General features: G+C 57.6%; 2 protein-coding genes across 2 annotated transcripts in view; one reads left to right on the forward strand and one right to left on the reverse strand.

Moving 5' to 3' along the window:
* Window positions 1-11648, forward strand: part of ABR (active BCR-related) — a 26441-nt gene extending 14793 nt beyond the window's left edge. The window contains exons 17-23 of the mRNA XM_009278166.2: window positions 4034-4093; window positions 4228-4337; window positions 4620-4759; window positions 5265-5399; window positions 5703-5808; window positions 7819-7966; window positions 8155-11648. Of these exons, the coding sequence (XP_009276441.1) occupies window positions 4034-4093; window positions 4228-4337; window positions 4620-4759; window positions 5265-5399; window positions 5703-5808; window positions 7819-7966; window positions 8155-8244 (789 nt within the window). The 3' untranslated portion in view covers window positions 8245-11648. The remainder of the gene's footprint in view (window positions 1-4033; window positions 4094-4227; window positions 4338-4619; window positions 4760-5264; window positions 5400-5702; window positions 5809-7818; window positions 7967-8154) is intronic.
* An 84-nt stretch (window positions 11649-11732) lies between these two features.
* On the reverse strand, window positions 11733-14917 carry TIMM22 (translocase of inner mitochondrial membrane 22). Its single transcript, XM_019471817.1, has 3 exons — window positions 14718-14917; window positions 13552-13624; window positions 11733-12436 (listed from the first exon to the last, which is right to left on the reverse strand). The coding sequence occupies exons 1-3, from the start codon at window positions 14799-14801 to the stop codon at window positions 12360-12362; spliced, it is 234 nt and encodes a 77-aa protein (XP_019327362.1). The 5' UTR covers window positions 14802-14917; the 3' UTR covers window positions 11733-12359.
* Window positions 14918-15340: the final 423 nt, after the last annotated feature.

Consider the following 15340-nt stretch of genomic DNA (forward strand, 5'->3'; position numbering starts at 1 on the left):
GGGGGCCGGGGCGCCCCAGCACCCGGTGCCTGCGTACCCCCTCTCACCAGGGTGCTGCTTGGTTTGCAACCCCACCCCCCCAGGTCCATCCAGGCTCCCCTGAGCTCGCAGCCCATGTCGCAGCCCCATCAGCCGGTGCTGCCCATCTTTGTGGGAGGACGGAGGGCAGGGGTGGGCAACGGAGGTGACGAGGGAGGGGGACAGCACCATCGCAGGCTGTCCCAGAGCCCCCACAATCTTGTGGGGGGCTCCGGGGGTTTCCCTCCGTGGGGTCCCCCTGCACGGGGAGCTGCTGGCTTGGGGCGTGCCGGCAGCCACAGGCAGGGGCTGCCTGGGCACGTGGGGGTTCGGTTTGGCAGCAGTGGGGCCGAGGTTTGCTCAGCAGCGGGGCTGCCAGTGCGGCAGCGGGGCTGCCTGTGACGCAGCGGCATTAACCTCGATTCTGTGCCGCCGCCGCTCCCGCAGAGAGGATTAAGGGGCAGTGAGGGCTGTGTGGGGAGGCTGCCCAGCGGCTGCCGCCGGCTGTTGCTGGGTCAAAACATGAGGACGTTTCGTTTCCCAGCCCCACGCGTCCCCACCGCGGCCACTAGCTTCCCTGCCTGCTGCCAACTGGGAGCACTGGGGCTGCAGGGGCATGACGTGGCCCCGGTGGGTCTGTGCACAGTCCTGGTGTGCTGTGGGTGCCTGCCGCTTCTCACAGCTCTCAGGGCTGTGAATCGCTGCTTTTTTTGGGGCTGTGCTTTGCCACCAGCAGCATTCGCTGGTGCGGGGGCCACTCTGCCCCCATGGCACAGAGCAACTCAGGGACCGCCTGTTCCCTGGAGAGGGAGCTGCCAGCACGGGGGTCTGGTTGGGGGCATCTCCTGCTCAGCAGAGCCGGGGCAGCTGCAGGAGGCCAGGCTGGGGTGGCCATGGGTGCTGTGCTGATGGGAAGCAACCCTGATTGTAGCAGCTCCCCCAGGATCCCGCCCCCCAGGACCGTGGCGGAGATGGCCTCGACGGCTGAGTCACCAGATTGCTCCCGATGGCTTCATCCTGGGCTGATGGTTGGGTGACCTCATGGGTGTGAGGCGCGATAAAGGGACATGCCCAGCCTGGCAGCCCCTACCCTACCACAGCATCCCAGTGCTCAGGGCCCTGGAGAGCCGCCACGAGGGTTTGGAGCCATCCCAGCTCCTCACCTGGGAGCGCCGGGGACCCGGCGCTGCCTGGGTCTGTCTTGGCTGCTGCTGCCCACGCAGGAACTGTATCCACGATGCACGGCTCAAAGGTGCCTTGAGGACAAAATCCCAGGATGTGGCCTTGTCCCCTTGAGTTCAGTCGCCCCATGCATGGGACAAGCAGCAGGCAGAGGCTGTGGGAGGCAAGCACCAGGACTGGGGGGGGCCCTGCAACCGGACCCCCCCCAGGACGCACGAAGCTCTGCAGGGCTGCTGGGATGCTCATCGCCTGCCACACTGCCACCTTTCCCTCTGCGACCAGGGACCTTGTCCTACAAGCAAACACCTTTGGATAATTTAGGAAAATGGGATGATGGCACATCCCTGCAGCTGGGACCAGGGGGTGTTTCACCTCGCTGTGGATGAGTGTGGCACCATGGCAGATGCTGGCCCGGGCATGAATGCTGCGCCGCTGCTGAGAGTCCCATGAGATGCAGGAGGGAGCAGCCCGGAGAGGCACCGGTGACTTGGCTGAGCCATTTCCATGGGCGCAGGCTGGTGTTTGAAGTCGGCTGAGCACCGAGCTGCTGAAGAGAAGCTGATGTCTGGGACAGCAGCATGTCACTTGTGCCATCCTGTACAGTGCTGGCAGGGAGGCTGTTCCCTGGGACTCCCAGGCCAGCAGTTCCCCACCGGCCTGGGACATCCCCGCACCATGCTGGAGCAAGACAGCTTGCTTTGGAGGAGAAGATGATGGTGGTGGTAGCTGAGATGGGGTGTTTGCCAGCACCGCGTGGGCAGGAGCTGCCTCTGGCACTGTGGGTGGATGCTCCCATCCATCCTCCCACGCCGGGAGACAAAGCATCGGCCGCGGCTTTGCTTCTTGCGGGGAGCAGGCAGTGTGGTGGTGTTGCCTGCTGTGCGGGGTGTCAGCGGGCAGGGCTGGAGAAGCACCGGAGCCGGGCCACAGCCCCGTGCCCTGTGGGTGCACGGGGACCTGCCCCAGCTGCAAGGGAGCTTGGGCCAGTGGCGCCAGCTGAACTAACCCAAATTTGGGGCCATGCCGGCTGCTGCAGGGAGCTGGATGGGGATGATTCTGCCCAACCGGGGGCAAGCAGCTGTGGGAAGGCAGCATGCTTGGGGTAAGGTCTGTGGCGCTGGTGGCAGCCAACCTGGCTTTTATTAAAGCTTTCTTCAGAGCCCTGCTAAAGCCCTTCCAGATGTGAGCTGCCAGGGCCATCAGAGCCGGGGGGACCCAGGGGACGGGGATGGGGAAGACATATGTGGTGGTTGAAATTAAAGTCGTGCTGCAGAGTGGGGAGGCCCACGGCTCCCGACTCGGCCAGAGGGTGAAGGGCTTTGCTGCTGCTGCCTGAGGCTCGCAGGGTTGGACGCTGCCATGAGCGGGACCTGGCTGTGTGGGGAAGAGGGGTGAAAGCCCCATGGGACAGGTGGCGTTGGATTGGTGTTGGCCGTAGTGGGTGCATGGCAGTGCCACGGGGGGATCTGGCACTGGGGAGGGAACACGGGGGAGTTGGAGCAGCAGGGCTGGGGTTGGCGGCAGCCTGGCTGCAGCCTTGTTATCCTGGCATCCAAACCTGCTGCAGGCCCCCACGGGAGCCCAGGGCAGCTGCAGCCTTCCTCCTTCTCCTCCTCTTCCCACTCCCCCCACTGCTGTTCCCAGCAGCCGCAGGCCTGGCGGGGCTGGGGCAGGGGCACTGGGGAGGGCTCCATGTCAGGAGCCATGCCTGGGCTGTGCTGGAGACCGCAGCGTTTCCTGTGGCACCATGGCCGCTGAGGAGCTGCTCAGGCTCACCATGGCATGGGGCTGGGCCTGGGGTGATGCCATGGTGCTGGGTCTGTGCCGAGAGCCAGGGCAGCTTGAGCCTGTCCTCGGAAGCATGAGGTCTTGGTGTGCAAGAGGGACGTGAGGGACCCCCAGGGTCCCCCCCCATCATGATGTGCAGTGGTTTCATGGGCAGCCAGAAGCTGGGGCAGGGGAACAGCAGCTCCACGGCCGGAGCAGCAGCTCTGGACATTTTTGCGCTCACCCGGAGCATCTCCCGAGCCAGCAGCTGTAGGAAACCCCCGCGTCCTTGAGGAGTGACCCTGCACGCTCGGCGTGAGCCTCGCCTGGCAACTGCTGCGCTCGCGGCCCTGGGAGCCCCCGCCAGCCCCTGCCAGCTCCCGCATCCCGTCCTCTTCCCCGAGGGGACATTAGTGCTGGGCTCTGCCCCGCTGCCTGCCCCGTGCATTACAGGGATCGATGGGGCCGGATCGATACCACAAGCTGGGGACTGAAAAGCCCCGAAAGGCAACTGCACCCGCCTGTGCCCAGCCCTGGGGCCCAGCACCCGCCATGGCATGTGCCGGGTCCTTGGGAACACCAGCACCTCACCGCAGCGGCTGGGCGCCGGGGCAGCGTCACTGAGTCCCCCACTAGCCCCAAAGCCAGAAATAGCGGAGCCCGTCATTCCCAGGGGTTATAAATAGCCTTGGCTATGGGGAGACGTTGTTTTTCTGCACAGAAAATGCTGCCCTAGTTCTGTTTCATCAATCTGCCGCCAGAAATAGTCCCGATTTCTTGGAAATTTCTTGCTGCTTGAGTGTGGGTTAAAGCGCTGCCTCGCGGGGGCTCGGGGGGGACCAGGCAGGGAGGCTGAGCCCACCCGGCTTCAGGGCATGGCCAGAGGGACCCCAGACCTTCCCCTTTCCATCCTCCTGCCGTGGGCGGCACGCTGCCAGGGAAGAGCATGTCCCGTGCCTGACACCATCTGTGGGTTGGGGGCTTCAGGGGCCGCCAGGCTGGGGTGGCAGTGGGGCTGGCATGGGGCTGTGTCCCCGCGGAGCTCACACACCATCTCTCCCTGCAGCTGGACCCACAGGCTGTGCAGACGAAGAACTGGCACATGGACGTGATTGAGATGAATGGGGTAAGCGGGGCCGTGGGGACACACAGCTCCTCGCTTTGATGGCAGTCCCTTCCCCAGGGCTGTGCCGTGCCCTCGTGTGACACGGAGGTGACGGGCCAGGGCTGGGCTGCTGGGACTCACCCCGTCTCCCACAGATCAAGGTGGAGTTCTCCATGAAGTTCACGAGCAGAGACATGAGCCTGAAGAGGACCCCGTCCAAAAAGCAGACTGGTGTTTTCGGGGTCAAAATCAGTGTCGTGACAAAGTATGTGCAGGGCTGGGGGGGCTGATCTGCTCCGGTCCCTGTGGGCTTGGGGTTGGGGGACTCGGGGGACCTGCTCCATCCTTGCAGCATGTCCCCTTGCTCCCACCAACACCGGGAGAGCTCAGCTTTTGGTCTTTGCTGGGGACTTGCCTGTTCCTTCACCAGCCCCATCCCTCCCACCCAGCATGCCCATCCTGCCCCTGGCCCAGGGTTTGCAGGGCTGGGCTGGCCACGGCGGGGTCCCTCAGGAATCTCTGCTCACGCCTCTGCTTTCCGAGCCAGGCGCGAGCGCTCCAAGGTGCCTTACATCGTGCGCCAGTGCATCGAGGAGGTGGAGAAAAGGGGCATCGAAGAGGTCGGCATCTACAGGATCTCTGGCGTCGCCACTGACATCCAGGCGTTGAAGGCTGTCTTCGATGCAAGTGAGTGTCCTGGGGGACGGCCACCCTTCACGTCACGTTCCCCTGGGAGGGTTCACAGGAACCGAGACCCCCCCCGGTCCCCTGCCCTGCAAGCCCAGGGTCTGGTTATTGCACTGCACATGTGCAAAATGTGCCGGTGTGCCCAGGAAGGGTCTGGGGGTGAGGAGGAGGGTGTAGCTGGGAAAGCAAATGCCCAGCGGTCCCAGTCTCGTTTGTGCCTTGGTGCCTCTGAGCTGCTGCTGCGCCTGGCCAGCTCCTGGGAGACACTGACTCAGGGAGATGTTGCAAATGGATTTGTAAATTGTTCCGTGTCCCGTTGCCCAGCCAGGCAGGAACCGCTCAGCTCTTCCCAGGCCCAGCCTAGCTAAATGGGGCCGTGGACCCAGCGATGCTGTCCCTGCCCTCTGGCTGGCAGCCTGCCTGGATAGCTGGAGTGACACAGGGAGTTGAGATCCAGAGGGGAAGGAGGCGCAGGAGGTGTAACATGTGTGTGCTCTCTGGACAGATAACAAGGACATCTTGGTCATGCTGAGTGACATGGACATCAATGCCATCGCCGGCACGCTGAAGCTGTACTTCCGTGAGCTGCCCGAGCCCCTCCTCACTGACAGACTCTACCCTGCCTTCATGGAGGGGATCGGTAAGGGTTTGGGGATGGGGAAGGGGTCAGTGTCCAAGCATGGCTGTTTGGCATTGCCTGCTCCAGGATGGGAGAATCCCAAGGGTCCTTCCCAGCTCAGCCCACTCGGTGCTGGTTGTCCTTGCAGGCTCCAGGTCAGCCTGGGGCTCGCGGTGCTGCTCCCCGGGGTGCAGGCAGAGCCCTGCGGGGCAGGGCTGGCCACTCGTGCACCAGCTGCAGGGAGGCGTCCGGCCACAGTGGGTCCCGCTGCTGCACAAGATGTCACCAGCCCCTGTCCTGAGCCCTCTCCCTCCTTGTCTCCAGCCCTCTCGGATCCTGCTGCCAAGGAGAACTGCATGATGCACCTTCTCCGCTCGCTGCCTGACCCCAACCTCATCACCTTCCTCTTCCTGCTAGAGCACTTGAAAAGGTAACGGCTCAGCTTGGCCCACTGAGCAGGGCAAGCAGCAGCTCCTGGAGGGCTGCCTGGCACAGGTGGGAGGTGCAGGATGGGTCTGTGTTGTCGCTTTGCCGTGGGGATGGGACGTGAGCAGAGTTAGAGCTGCTGTATGCTTCCCGTGGTGCCTGCGCGGCCACGGGCTGATCCCGAACTGGAGGCAAATGGTGCCATGCTGGTGCAGACCGGGGCTGCGGGCGGCAGCCGGGGCCAGCAATGGTGGCGCAGTGTTGGGCAGGCAGCAGAGTGCCCCTTTCCTCTTCCAGCCCCTCCGAGAGGGTGCAGCCCCAGCTGTGTCCCACCTGCCCTGTCTCCCCTGGCTCCGGTGTGTTCGCTGTAGCCTGTTCAGGCTGGGTCCCAGCACACTGTGAGTCCCTTTGGCTGGTGTCGGTGTTAGCTTCCAATGGCTCCTCTCTGTGGACCCTGTAGGATGCTGGAGGGATCCTGGAGCCATTCTGCCCCACAAAGCAGCCCCTGGCACCCCAGGGCCGCTGGCCACGGTGCCAGCAGGGACTGCACGGCACGAGGCCACTCAGGCGGGTCAGCTCTGCAGGGAGCACATGTCCTCTGGCAAGATGTGGCTCTTGGCTGCTGCAGCCGGTGTGCAGCTGGTTGGACGAGCTCTCCACGGGGAGCAGCTGGCCTCGGCGCAGGATGGGGAATCAATCGGGAGCTGTGCAGCGTCCCCCTTAGCGGGAAAACTGAGTGCTGCATCCCTTCCCACCAGTCCAGCAGTAGCCCCTGCAAAACAAGGTGCAATAATCCCTGTAACTTGTCTGCAGTGGGTGGCCAAGACGCAGAGACGGTCAGCTCTGCGGACATGTCCCAAAGCTGCAGGTGACACCCTGCGTTGCTCATCCTGGGGCGAGTGCAGCAAGGTGTGGTTTGCCGGGCTTTATCTTGGCCCAGATGAAGCCCATCAAAACCTGGGGATGGGCAGTTCTGGGGCTCACTGGGGCCCCAAAACCCATGGAGGGCATGGGGCTGTGGGCAGAGCAGCAGTGCAGCATGCAGAGCCTGGCCAGAGCTGGCCACGATTTTGGGACCGGGGCTCACGGCTCATGTTACTTGCATCATGAAGCATTTTTTTTTTCTTTGGTTTGGCTAAAACCAAACAGAAAAAGTGATTGATGCTGGGGGGTGGAGAAGGAAAAATCCATTTCCATCCTGAGAACCGGGCACAGCCAGTTCCCACATCTGCTCCCCTGGCCGGGGCTCAACCGTGCAGCCTGTACTGGGGAGCACAGCTGCCTCCTAACATGGCAATGTTGTGGCCCTGGTTCCCTTGGTGCAGGCTGGCTGGGGTCCTGCGGGGTCGGAGGGGTAGGGAACCTTGGGGGGGAGTGGGTGCAGGGAGGCGCGGGCTGGTGCGGAGCTCCCCGTACCCTGCCGGGGCTCGGGAAGGGTGGAGGCTCTGCAGCACATAAGCAAGCAAGGGCTTGGTTGCTGCCACATCACACCCAGGGCTCCCGGCCAGGCCCAGCGGCTCCGGCGGGGGCCGGGAAGGGGGCAGAGCTCCCTGCCCTGGAGCACAGCTGCCTCCTAACATGGCAATGTTGTGGCCCTGGTTCCCTTGGTGCAGGCTGGCTGGGGTCCTGCGGGGTCGGAGGGGTAGGGAACCTTGGGGGGGAGTGGGTGCAGGGAGGCGCGGGCTGGTGCGGAGCTCCCCGTACCCTGCCGGGGCTCGGGAAGGGTGGAGGCTCTGCAGCACATAAGCAAGCAAGGGCTTGGTTGCTGCCACATCACACCCAGGGCTCCCGGCCAGGCCCAGCGGCTCCGGCGGAGGCCGTGAAGGGGGCAGAGCTCCCTGCCCTGCACCTGGGTTTGCTGGGGGCTGTGAAGGGCAATGGCAAGCCGGAGGTGCCCTGCCGGGGCTGGGAGAAGGGAGGTCAGCACTCGCCCCCCCGCATTGCCCTGTGGCTGCCCTGCTTCAGGAGAACAGCATTTAGGGTCTCACGCTCTCTCTCTCCCTGTACTCCGCAGGGTAGCTGAAAAGGAGCCCATCAACAAAATGTCTCTCCACAACCTGGCCACGGTCTTTGGGCCGACACTGCTGAGACCCTCAGAGGGGGAGAGCAAGGGACACCTCACCCTGGCCTCCGACATCTGGTCCCACGATGTGATGGCCCAGGTAAGAGCTGTGCTGGCAGCGTGGGGCCGCAGCCCGGGCCAACACCGCTGGGGCGGGGAGTGGAGGGGTTTACCTGCCTGTCTGGGTAGGTTTGTCCCTCTTTGCTGGACATGGCTGCACAGGCACAAGCTGGGACATGGCAGCTTTGCCCCTTTTTTGGCCTAACACACTCCATTTGCCTACTACAGGTCCAAGTCCTTCTCTACTACCTGCAGCATCCTCCCATCTCCTTCACTGAGCTGAAACGCAACACACTTTACTTCTCCACGGATGTGTAGCCTGCAGGGAGAAGGCACCAGCTGCAAACACTCCCAGCTCCCTGCTGGGGGACATGGACTGGATCGCAGCCCCCCAGGGAGACCGGCCCGGACCCAGGACGGTGCCACCTGCAGCTCCTGTACAATCGCGTACCAGTGGCCCGGTCCCACCCCAGGTGCCGTGCCTCTCTGTAAAGTAGTCGTGTCTTATGTCCCTTCTTGTGTTCAAGAATTGTTTTTATGTATATTTGTTCAACAGAAGAGGTAGTGACTGACAAGGGCTGTGGACACAGGCTTCCCCCTTGGCTAGTTTTCTCCTGGACTCCTTTCTGCCCGCTCACTCCTACCAGGCACCCCTTGTCTCGCCCAGCTCGAAGCCTGCAGCATCCCACGAGTGCCTGTTTCGCTGCCCAGCTCCCTTGCCCCATGCCTGCATGCGCAGCACTGGCTCGCTTCAGAGGCTGGGAGCTCACGGGCTTCCCTCTTCGGTGACGACCAGCTTTGCTTTGGCTTGCTGCCTGCGCAAATGTTGGACCCGGTGCCTGGATCCTGTTCTGGCCCAAGCAAACCTGCAACCATGGGAGCAGAGGCGCAGGGTGCTGCTTCCTCCTTGCCACGTCTCTTCTGGGTGCTTTCAGGCCAGTCCCCTCTACAGCCCTTAATCTGTGCTTTGCCTGTGTGTGTGTAGCATGGCGGTTACTTCCCTCGCTGTTTCTCGCCTCCGAGTAGCGTTTTGGGGTAACCCATCACACAAGGCTGGAGCGAGAGGTGCTGTGCTGGTCTCGATCCACAGCAGGCTTGAGGGATGGCCAGCTGGGCAGGTCTGCTCCCTCCGCTACGGGCTGACTCCAGGTCTGTGCTCTGGCACCGACGGGGTCCCACTGGGGCAGGCGCGTCCCACAATTTCCCCAACTAGCCCTGGCAGGGCAGGGAACAGGGTCCCTGCCGTTTCTGTATGCCCGTATCTCTGCCGTAGCAAGGCACGCACAAGCGAGGCGTGCATGCTGCTGCCAGCCCAGCACTACCGCAAGGGTTGCCGATGCTGGCTGCGCCCCATGGCAGAGCCTGCCAGGGCACCAGCGTTCCTGCTGTGGCCACGAGAATGGGGAGGTTTTTGTTTCTCTCCTTGGCCTTCCCCGCTTCCCTGGGCACCAGGCAACGGCAGCACGTGGCCCTGCCTCGGTGCCAGCCAGGCTGCCGAAGGCGAGTGCTCTGTGCAGCAGCTGGATGGTCACCCAGCCTGGAAACCAGCGCAGAGGGACAGGAGGGAAGCCTTCATGGCCCTCACTACCAGAGGCAGGAGCGCTTCATTTGCTCTTTCTCACAAAGCAGCTGCTGCTGGGTTAGCCGTGCCCGGCCAGCTCAGGTCCGTTTTAGTTAGTGGCTCCAGTTCTTGATCCCCAGGCTGATGGCTGGAGTTGTCACGCCACGTCCCAAGGCAGGACGGCCGCATACCTGCACTCGCTGCCAGGCTGTGCTCCGGCCGCCCAAGTGCCTGGCTCCTGGTATGTCCCCCACCCTCCCACACTCACAGGTAGGTGCTGGTACCTGTCGGGACACGAAACCTTTCGCTCTGTGAGCCGAGTCCGTGTTCTCGTGGGAAAAGCCCTCTCCCCGATTGCGTTGGCCCTGTGCTCTCCTGTGCCAAATGGAGATGGATAAGTGACCAAGCATATCCCTGCTAACAGCGGCGTTGCCTTTACCCTCCCGACTAACAGACTGTTCCAGGTAGAGCCCGACCGCCTGCCACCGATGCACCAGGTATGTCCTAAGCCCACCTCCCCAGGGAAGGCAGCACCTGCCGGCCCCGCACCAGCAAAGCAACTAAAGGAGGGGAGGTCTTTCAGTCCCCCTCCAAAGGGCTCACACTCCAGACCCTGCTCCTCTTGACTACCAGCTAAACAGAAGGGAAACAGCATTGCAGAAAATAACCAGGCGTCTGTCTTGGCCCTGGACCCAGTAAGGAGGCAGAGTTTTAGATGTGACTGCACAACGGATCCCTGCGTGTGTCTGATTTGTTACATGTGTCCAAGTCTCTGTCCACGATACTGTCATTCCAGATGGAGACTCTGTACAGCCAAATCCTCCCCCCCTCAGTGCGACAGTGGCTGGCGGCCCGGTCCACACAGCCCCGGCACAACAGGCTGCGGCTGTCCCCGTGACCGGCTTTTGCTTGTCCCTACAGGAAGGAAAAGAGGGGGGTGGACTCTTGCAGCTACAGGTAGAATAGAACTGTTAATTAATATTTGACTTTCAAAAGTTGTTAAGGATATATTTTTGTTTGTGTTCTGTTTCAATTTCTGTAGATTATAAACTTTAAATGGCTGTAAACCATGTGAGGAGAAAAAAAAATGTTAATAAAAATGCAAAGCCCCAACATTTGCACAAAAGGAGCCCCATGGTGTTGCTGTTTGCACTAACTGATCACCTTGGCATCACAGCTTCTCTTTCTGTCGTGGAAATCTTGCTAGTTGCACTTCAAGCCAGTGGTATAAGCACAGGCATTGTGCCAGACAATTTTTTAAGAGACATCTTATGGTTTGGGCTACATCCTTGCATTTCAGTTCATTCTGGAGGAAAAAAACCTGGACTGTCTGGAGCCAGCCTGTTTAATCAGCCCAGAATTACTCAAGCTTAAAATTCAGCTGATTTGCACAGCTTCTGGCCTGAGGATACTGAACAGGCACAGCAAGGGACATCAGGCGATCTGGAAACCTCATCTGATAGATCACATGGTGCTGTCTCCCCACTTCTTTCCATGTGGGAATGGGAGACAATATGCCTCCAAACTGACCACTGACCACCACATCAGCCAAACCACACTGCTAGTATTGCTCTTCCAGGTAAGCAAGTGCTGTTGCCATTCTGGGATGTCAAACTGTGGATGCAAAGGAGGGGAAGATGCAAATGGGAGGGAGAAACCCCATTAGGTGTGTGCACTGAATTTGAAATCCCACTGCCTCAAAAAGATGAGGGTGGACGTTTGCCCTTGTGGAGTGGCTCAAGGAAGGTTAAAATCAGTCCGAACTATTCCGAGTATAAAAATTACACCCTGAGGTCTGAGAACAGAGCTCGGTTGGAAGAGCAAGAGGGCTAATATGAACGCAAATCAAAAAGGGAACAGCTCCTTGAGCTAGTGAGCAGATATTTCGACTTTAGTGCCAATGTTCTGCAGAAGTAACACTTCACTTTCCCCAGTGTAACACTGAGGCACTCGGAGGTGGTACAGGGACGTGATGGGAAACAGACTGCGTGCTAAGCGAATGCCCAGTTATGTGTCTAACAGTGGTTTATTCTCACAACTCTTACTTTCTAGTCTCACCATCAAACTGCTGGAACTAATGGTGTGAGCCTGTGGCAGTTAAAGCAGTAGCAAGATTACTTGTACTCCCACAGCGAGGTTAAATCAGGCTAGCCAAGTGGCTACAGAGAATTATACTTCTGCAACAACCTCTTTTTTTTGCCCTTAAACTGTTTTGTTCATCTGCCAGTAACCACACGGTTCTAAGGCTAAGGATTCCTTTTTGCTTTTCCCTTTAAGACATGGTAAAGAAATCTGGCTCTCATCTCTGTACTTGAAATAAGACAAGTTGTACAGATGGTGGTTTGTCTTCAGCTGGTATTTTAAGAAAAGCCTGGAACAAACTATTTCTCCACAGGATCTTACCTCTCCCCAACAGAGTAGCAAGCTGCAAACTGATAACTGTTAAACACTTGCAGCACGTTCAAATACACGGTAACCTAAATCACTGCATTTCTTTTTGAAGATTGTCCTCCTGCCTCTTTTGATGCTAGCAACAGACTTAATCAAAATCAGACCCAAAGGATCGAAAAAGCTCAGAGTCCAGGCTTGTTTCCTGGAAACTGACAGTCAGCTGATCCGTCCTGGAGATACTGCTCACTGCGCCTGGCTCTATCCTCGCATACTCCCGCAAGTCTGCCTGAAGCAGCACGCCAGGGCTCAGAGCCAGATTATTGTTAGTCATTCAGGAAAAGCAGCCAACACCATCCAGCTTGCACTGATCAGGACTCCAAAGGCAGTGGAAAGGTAAGCCTGATGGTTCTTCTGCCGTGATGCAGGCTCTTAGCAGCAGCACTGGAACAAAAGGGAAACTTGCTCCCAAGGGATCCCACTGTTACCGTAGATAGTAATCAATTGCGGCGGAGAAAGCGGCAAATCCACCACAGCCGATAACCCCTGCCTTCAAACCAGCTGCAATGCAAAAAGGGTGGGAAAGAATGAGACAAAATAGGAAAGATACTGTTCTTCCCAGTAACTAGCTTATGCTGTGCTGGCTTGAAGAGCTTACACCTGCAGGAACCTGGCGGTCCGCTACCAGGGTCACACTAGCACTACCACTGCCCAAGGTGAGGGGGGGGACCTGGCACACACTAGACTTAAACTACCACAGCTGTACTAGCACAGGACGTTGGCTGGGCGTTGTGCTGCTAAGCCTCCCCCCAAGGGATAGAAGAGAAAACACCAGTGGGCATTGCTGATTTCAGTGCGCTCTGATCTGAGCGCTGCAAGTGGCTTTGCTGTTGCACTAGGGAGGGACAGGAAGAGCAGCTACTGCTTTGAAAGCTCTAAGAGGATTAGGTTCAGGACAGACACAACTTAACAAGCTCAATTAGAAGCACTTTCAAGAGCACTTTCTTTTCGTTTATGCTCTGTGGACAGGTTTTTTTCTTAAGGAGAGGTGAGAGAAGTTTGGTATTTCTGATGAGCAGAGCAGCTCTCTTCCTACTTGGGGCTTTTCTCCAGATGTTGTTAGCACTCAAGGCTTCCCAAAGTCCCCACTAGTGCCTGCTGGACTAAAATCCCAGTGCTCCTGCTCTTTTACAGCTAAATAGAATTGTCTGTTTGAATTGATACGTGAGAAAGGAGAAAAGCATTTTACACACTGTGCAAATTAACAGAGTTACTGCCAGTGAAATAGTGTATATATAAGTAGAGCTCTGTTAACACAAGAGCTGTAGCTTCAGAGAGTTGCTCAGTATGTATTTTTGGCTCCCTCCCCACAACACCACAGAAGAGTGTGGATAGCTAACACCATTTCCTGATTTTTCTTTCAAGTCAATTCTGTTGATTTTCTTCCAATCTCACTGTCCTGTATGACCAAGCCTTCCCTACCCACACATATCTTTCAAGCTGACAGGAAAGCGATAGAGAGAGCAGTTCTGCCAGTCTGGAACACACTCTCATGTTGACATCACCATAACCCCATGCAAAGAGATTTGTAGCGTGTGTTCCGCTAAAACCACCGCATGCTGCATAACCAAATTAGAGTCTTATCACAGAAATAGTTCATAGCAGGCACTACCAACCTCTGAAGCCGATTGCTCCTCCTGTGATGCAGCCGCTAATAACACTATTCTTCCAGTCTGACTTTCCACGATACTGTGGAATTAAAAATCAGAGTCAACAAGTAAATACGGAATAAACACTCAGTATCTGTAGTAATACCAAGAAAGATTAAATGACCTTCCAGCCCCTTCTCAGGTTAGGATGTTTTTCCCTCTATTCTCAGCAGATGGCTCCCTGCACTCTCAAACATAAGACTTGCAGGGCCAGGAGAAGAGGAAGGAATGGGTCACCGGGAGAGGTAAGACAAATCCATATGGTGCAATGCAGTGCTACGGCAAAGATTCTCAGGTGAGCCAATACAGCCCCCAGAACACAGCACTGTGCACTAGCACCAGCTCAGAGGTTTTAAAGGCACTATAACTACATGAGTGCAACACTGAGCCTGGCCATGCAGCCTGGTTCTCAGCACAGGTGAGAGCCACAGCACCCTGCTGACAAAGATGTACTATTTCCATAGCCAGAGCACGCTAGTTTTTCACCAGTGCAGAGATCTTTTTGTTCCGCTCCATTGTGCAAGCAGATACACTTTCCTTCTAGATGAGTTAAGAAATAATTGTGTCTTTCAATTAAAAGGCAGTACTCAAATTCATAACAGGCTAATTTTCCTACTTAAGAAAATGGATGATAGCTTTATCACTGAGCTGCACAGGGTCATTTCTTGTTGTAGGGGCAAGATGAAAACAGGCCTGTTACTTAAGAACCTTCATCAAAGGATCCCTTTCTGCATATGGAATTTTTAGATGCTCAAATTACCATGTTGCAACTCACAGTTTGATGTTTTAAAGTAACAAGTACTTGTAGCTAGGGTTTTAAAAAGTAATGCCTATACTTGCCAATACATTCAGGACTTGAACTGAAAAGGACTTTGCTATTGCATGCTCTTGACATTCAGGACTTGCTGAAAAGGACTTTGCTATTGCATGCTCTTCTGCTCATTCTGTCAGAGAACAGCAGTTCTGAAGACAGGTCTCAAAGCTGAAAAGCTTTGATGGCCAAGAAACAGGACAAACTAGCCTACTCCCTTGCCCTGTTACAAAGGGGATATACATACTTATTTGGATCTAGTAAAAGAGATTATTAAGTGTACAATAAAACACTTCTTAATGCTTAAGAAGTTATCACTCACAGATTCTACCACACATTCGGTGCAGGAGAACATGGCGCCCACAATGGCGAAGTTCTTTGCGTAGGATATGCCTCGCTGCCCCATATCTTTGAGGACCTCTTTTGCGGTTGGCGTGCGATATGGATCCTTGGGATCAAACCCAACGTTGGTGTCGATGCCAGCTGTGAAGACACCAAATGCGCCTCCCAGAACAAATCCTGTAAAAGGCAAACAGTGTAAAATGAACCTTGGCTGGATTCGAGCAGCACATTCCCCACAGGCACCAGAGCACCTCCGCTCCCGCTGCCTGTCAACGCTGCAGCGTGAAAGGGGCAGTGCAAGAGCACAAATGGCCTGTGTCTTGATACTACAGACTCTGTTGCTGATACCCTCCTTGCTGACAGCCTGTGCTGTGCTGAGGAAAGGCTGTGAGCACCTCTTCCTTTGCAAGGAAGGCAGACAGAGAGAGATCCTTCCCTGGGACCTGTGACAGACACTGGAGGAGGCTTAGAGGGAGGAAAATCAAACACGGGAGTCCCTGTGCTGCAGCCTCTTCTCCATCCGCCCCTTTCCCGACGCCACGGGGACCCCCCACACTCCCTAACCGCTCCCACAGCTGGCTGCCCCGCCCACCGCCCCCCCTC

This window comes from Aptenodytes forsteri, unplaced genomic scaffold (genome assembly GCF_000699145.1).
Source record: "Aptenodytes forsteri isolate BGI_AS27 unplaced genomic scaffold, ASM69914v1 Scaffold66, whole genome shotgun sequence".
In the NCBI taxonomy this organism is placed as follows: domain Eukaryota; kingdom Metazoa; phylum Chordata; class Aves; order Sphenisciformes; family Spheniscidae; genus Aptenodytes; species Aptenodytes forsteri.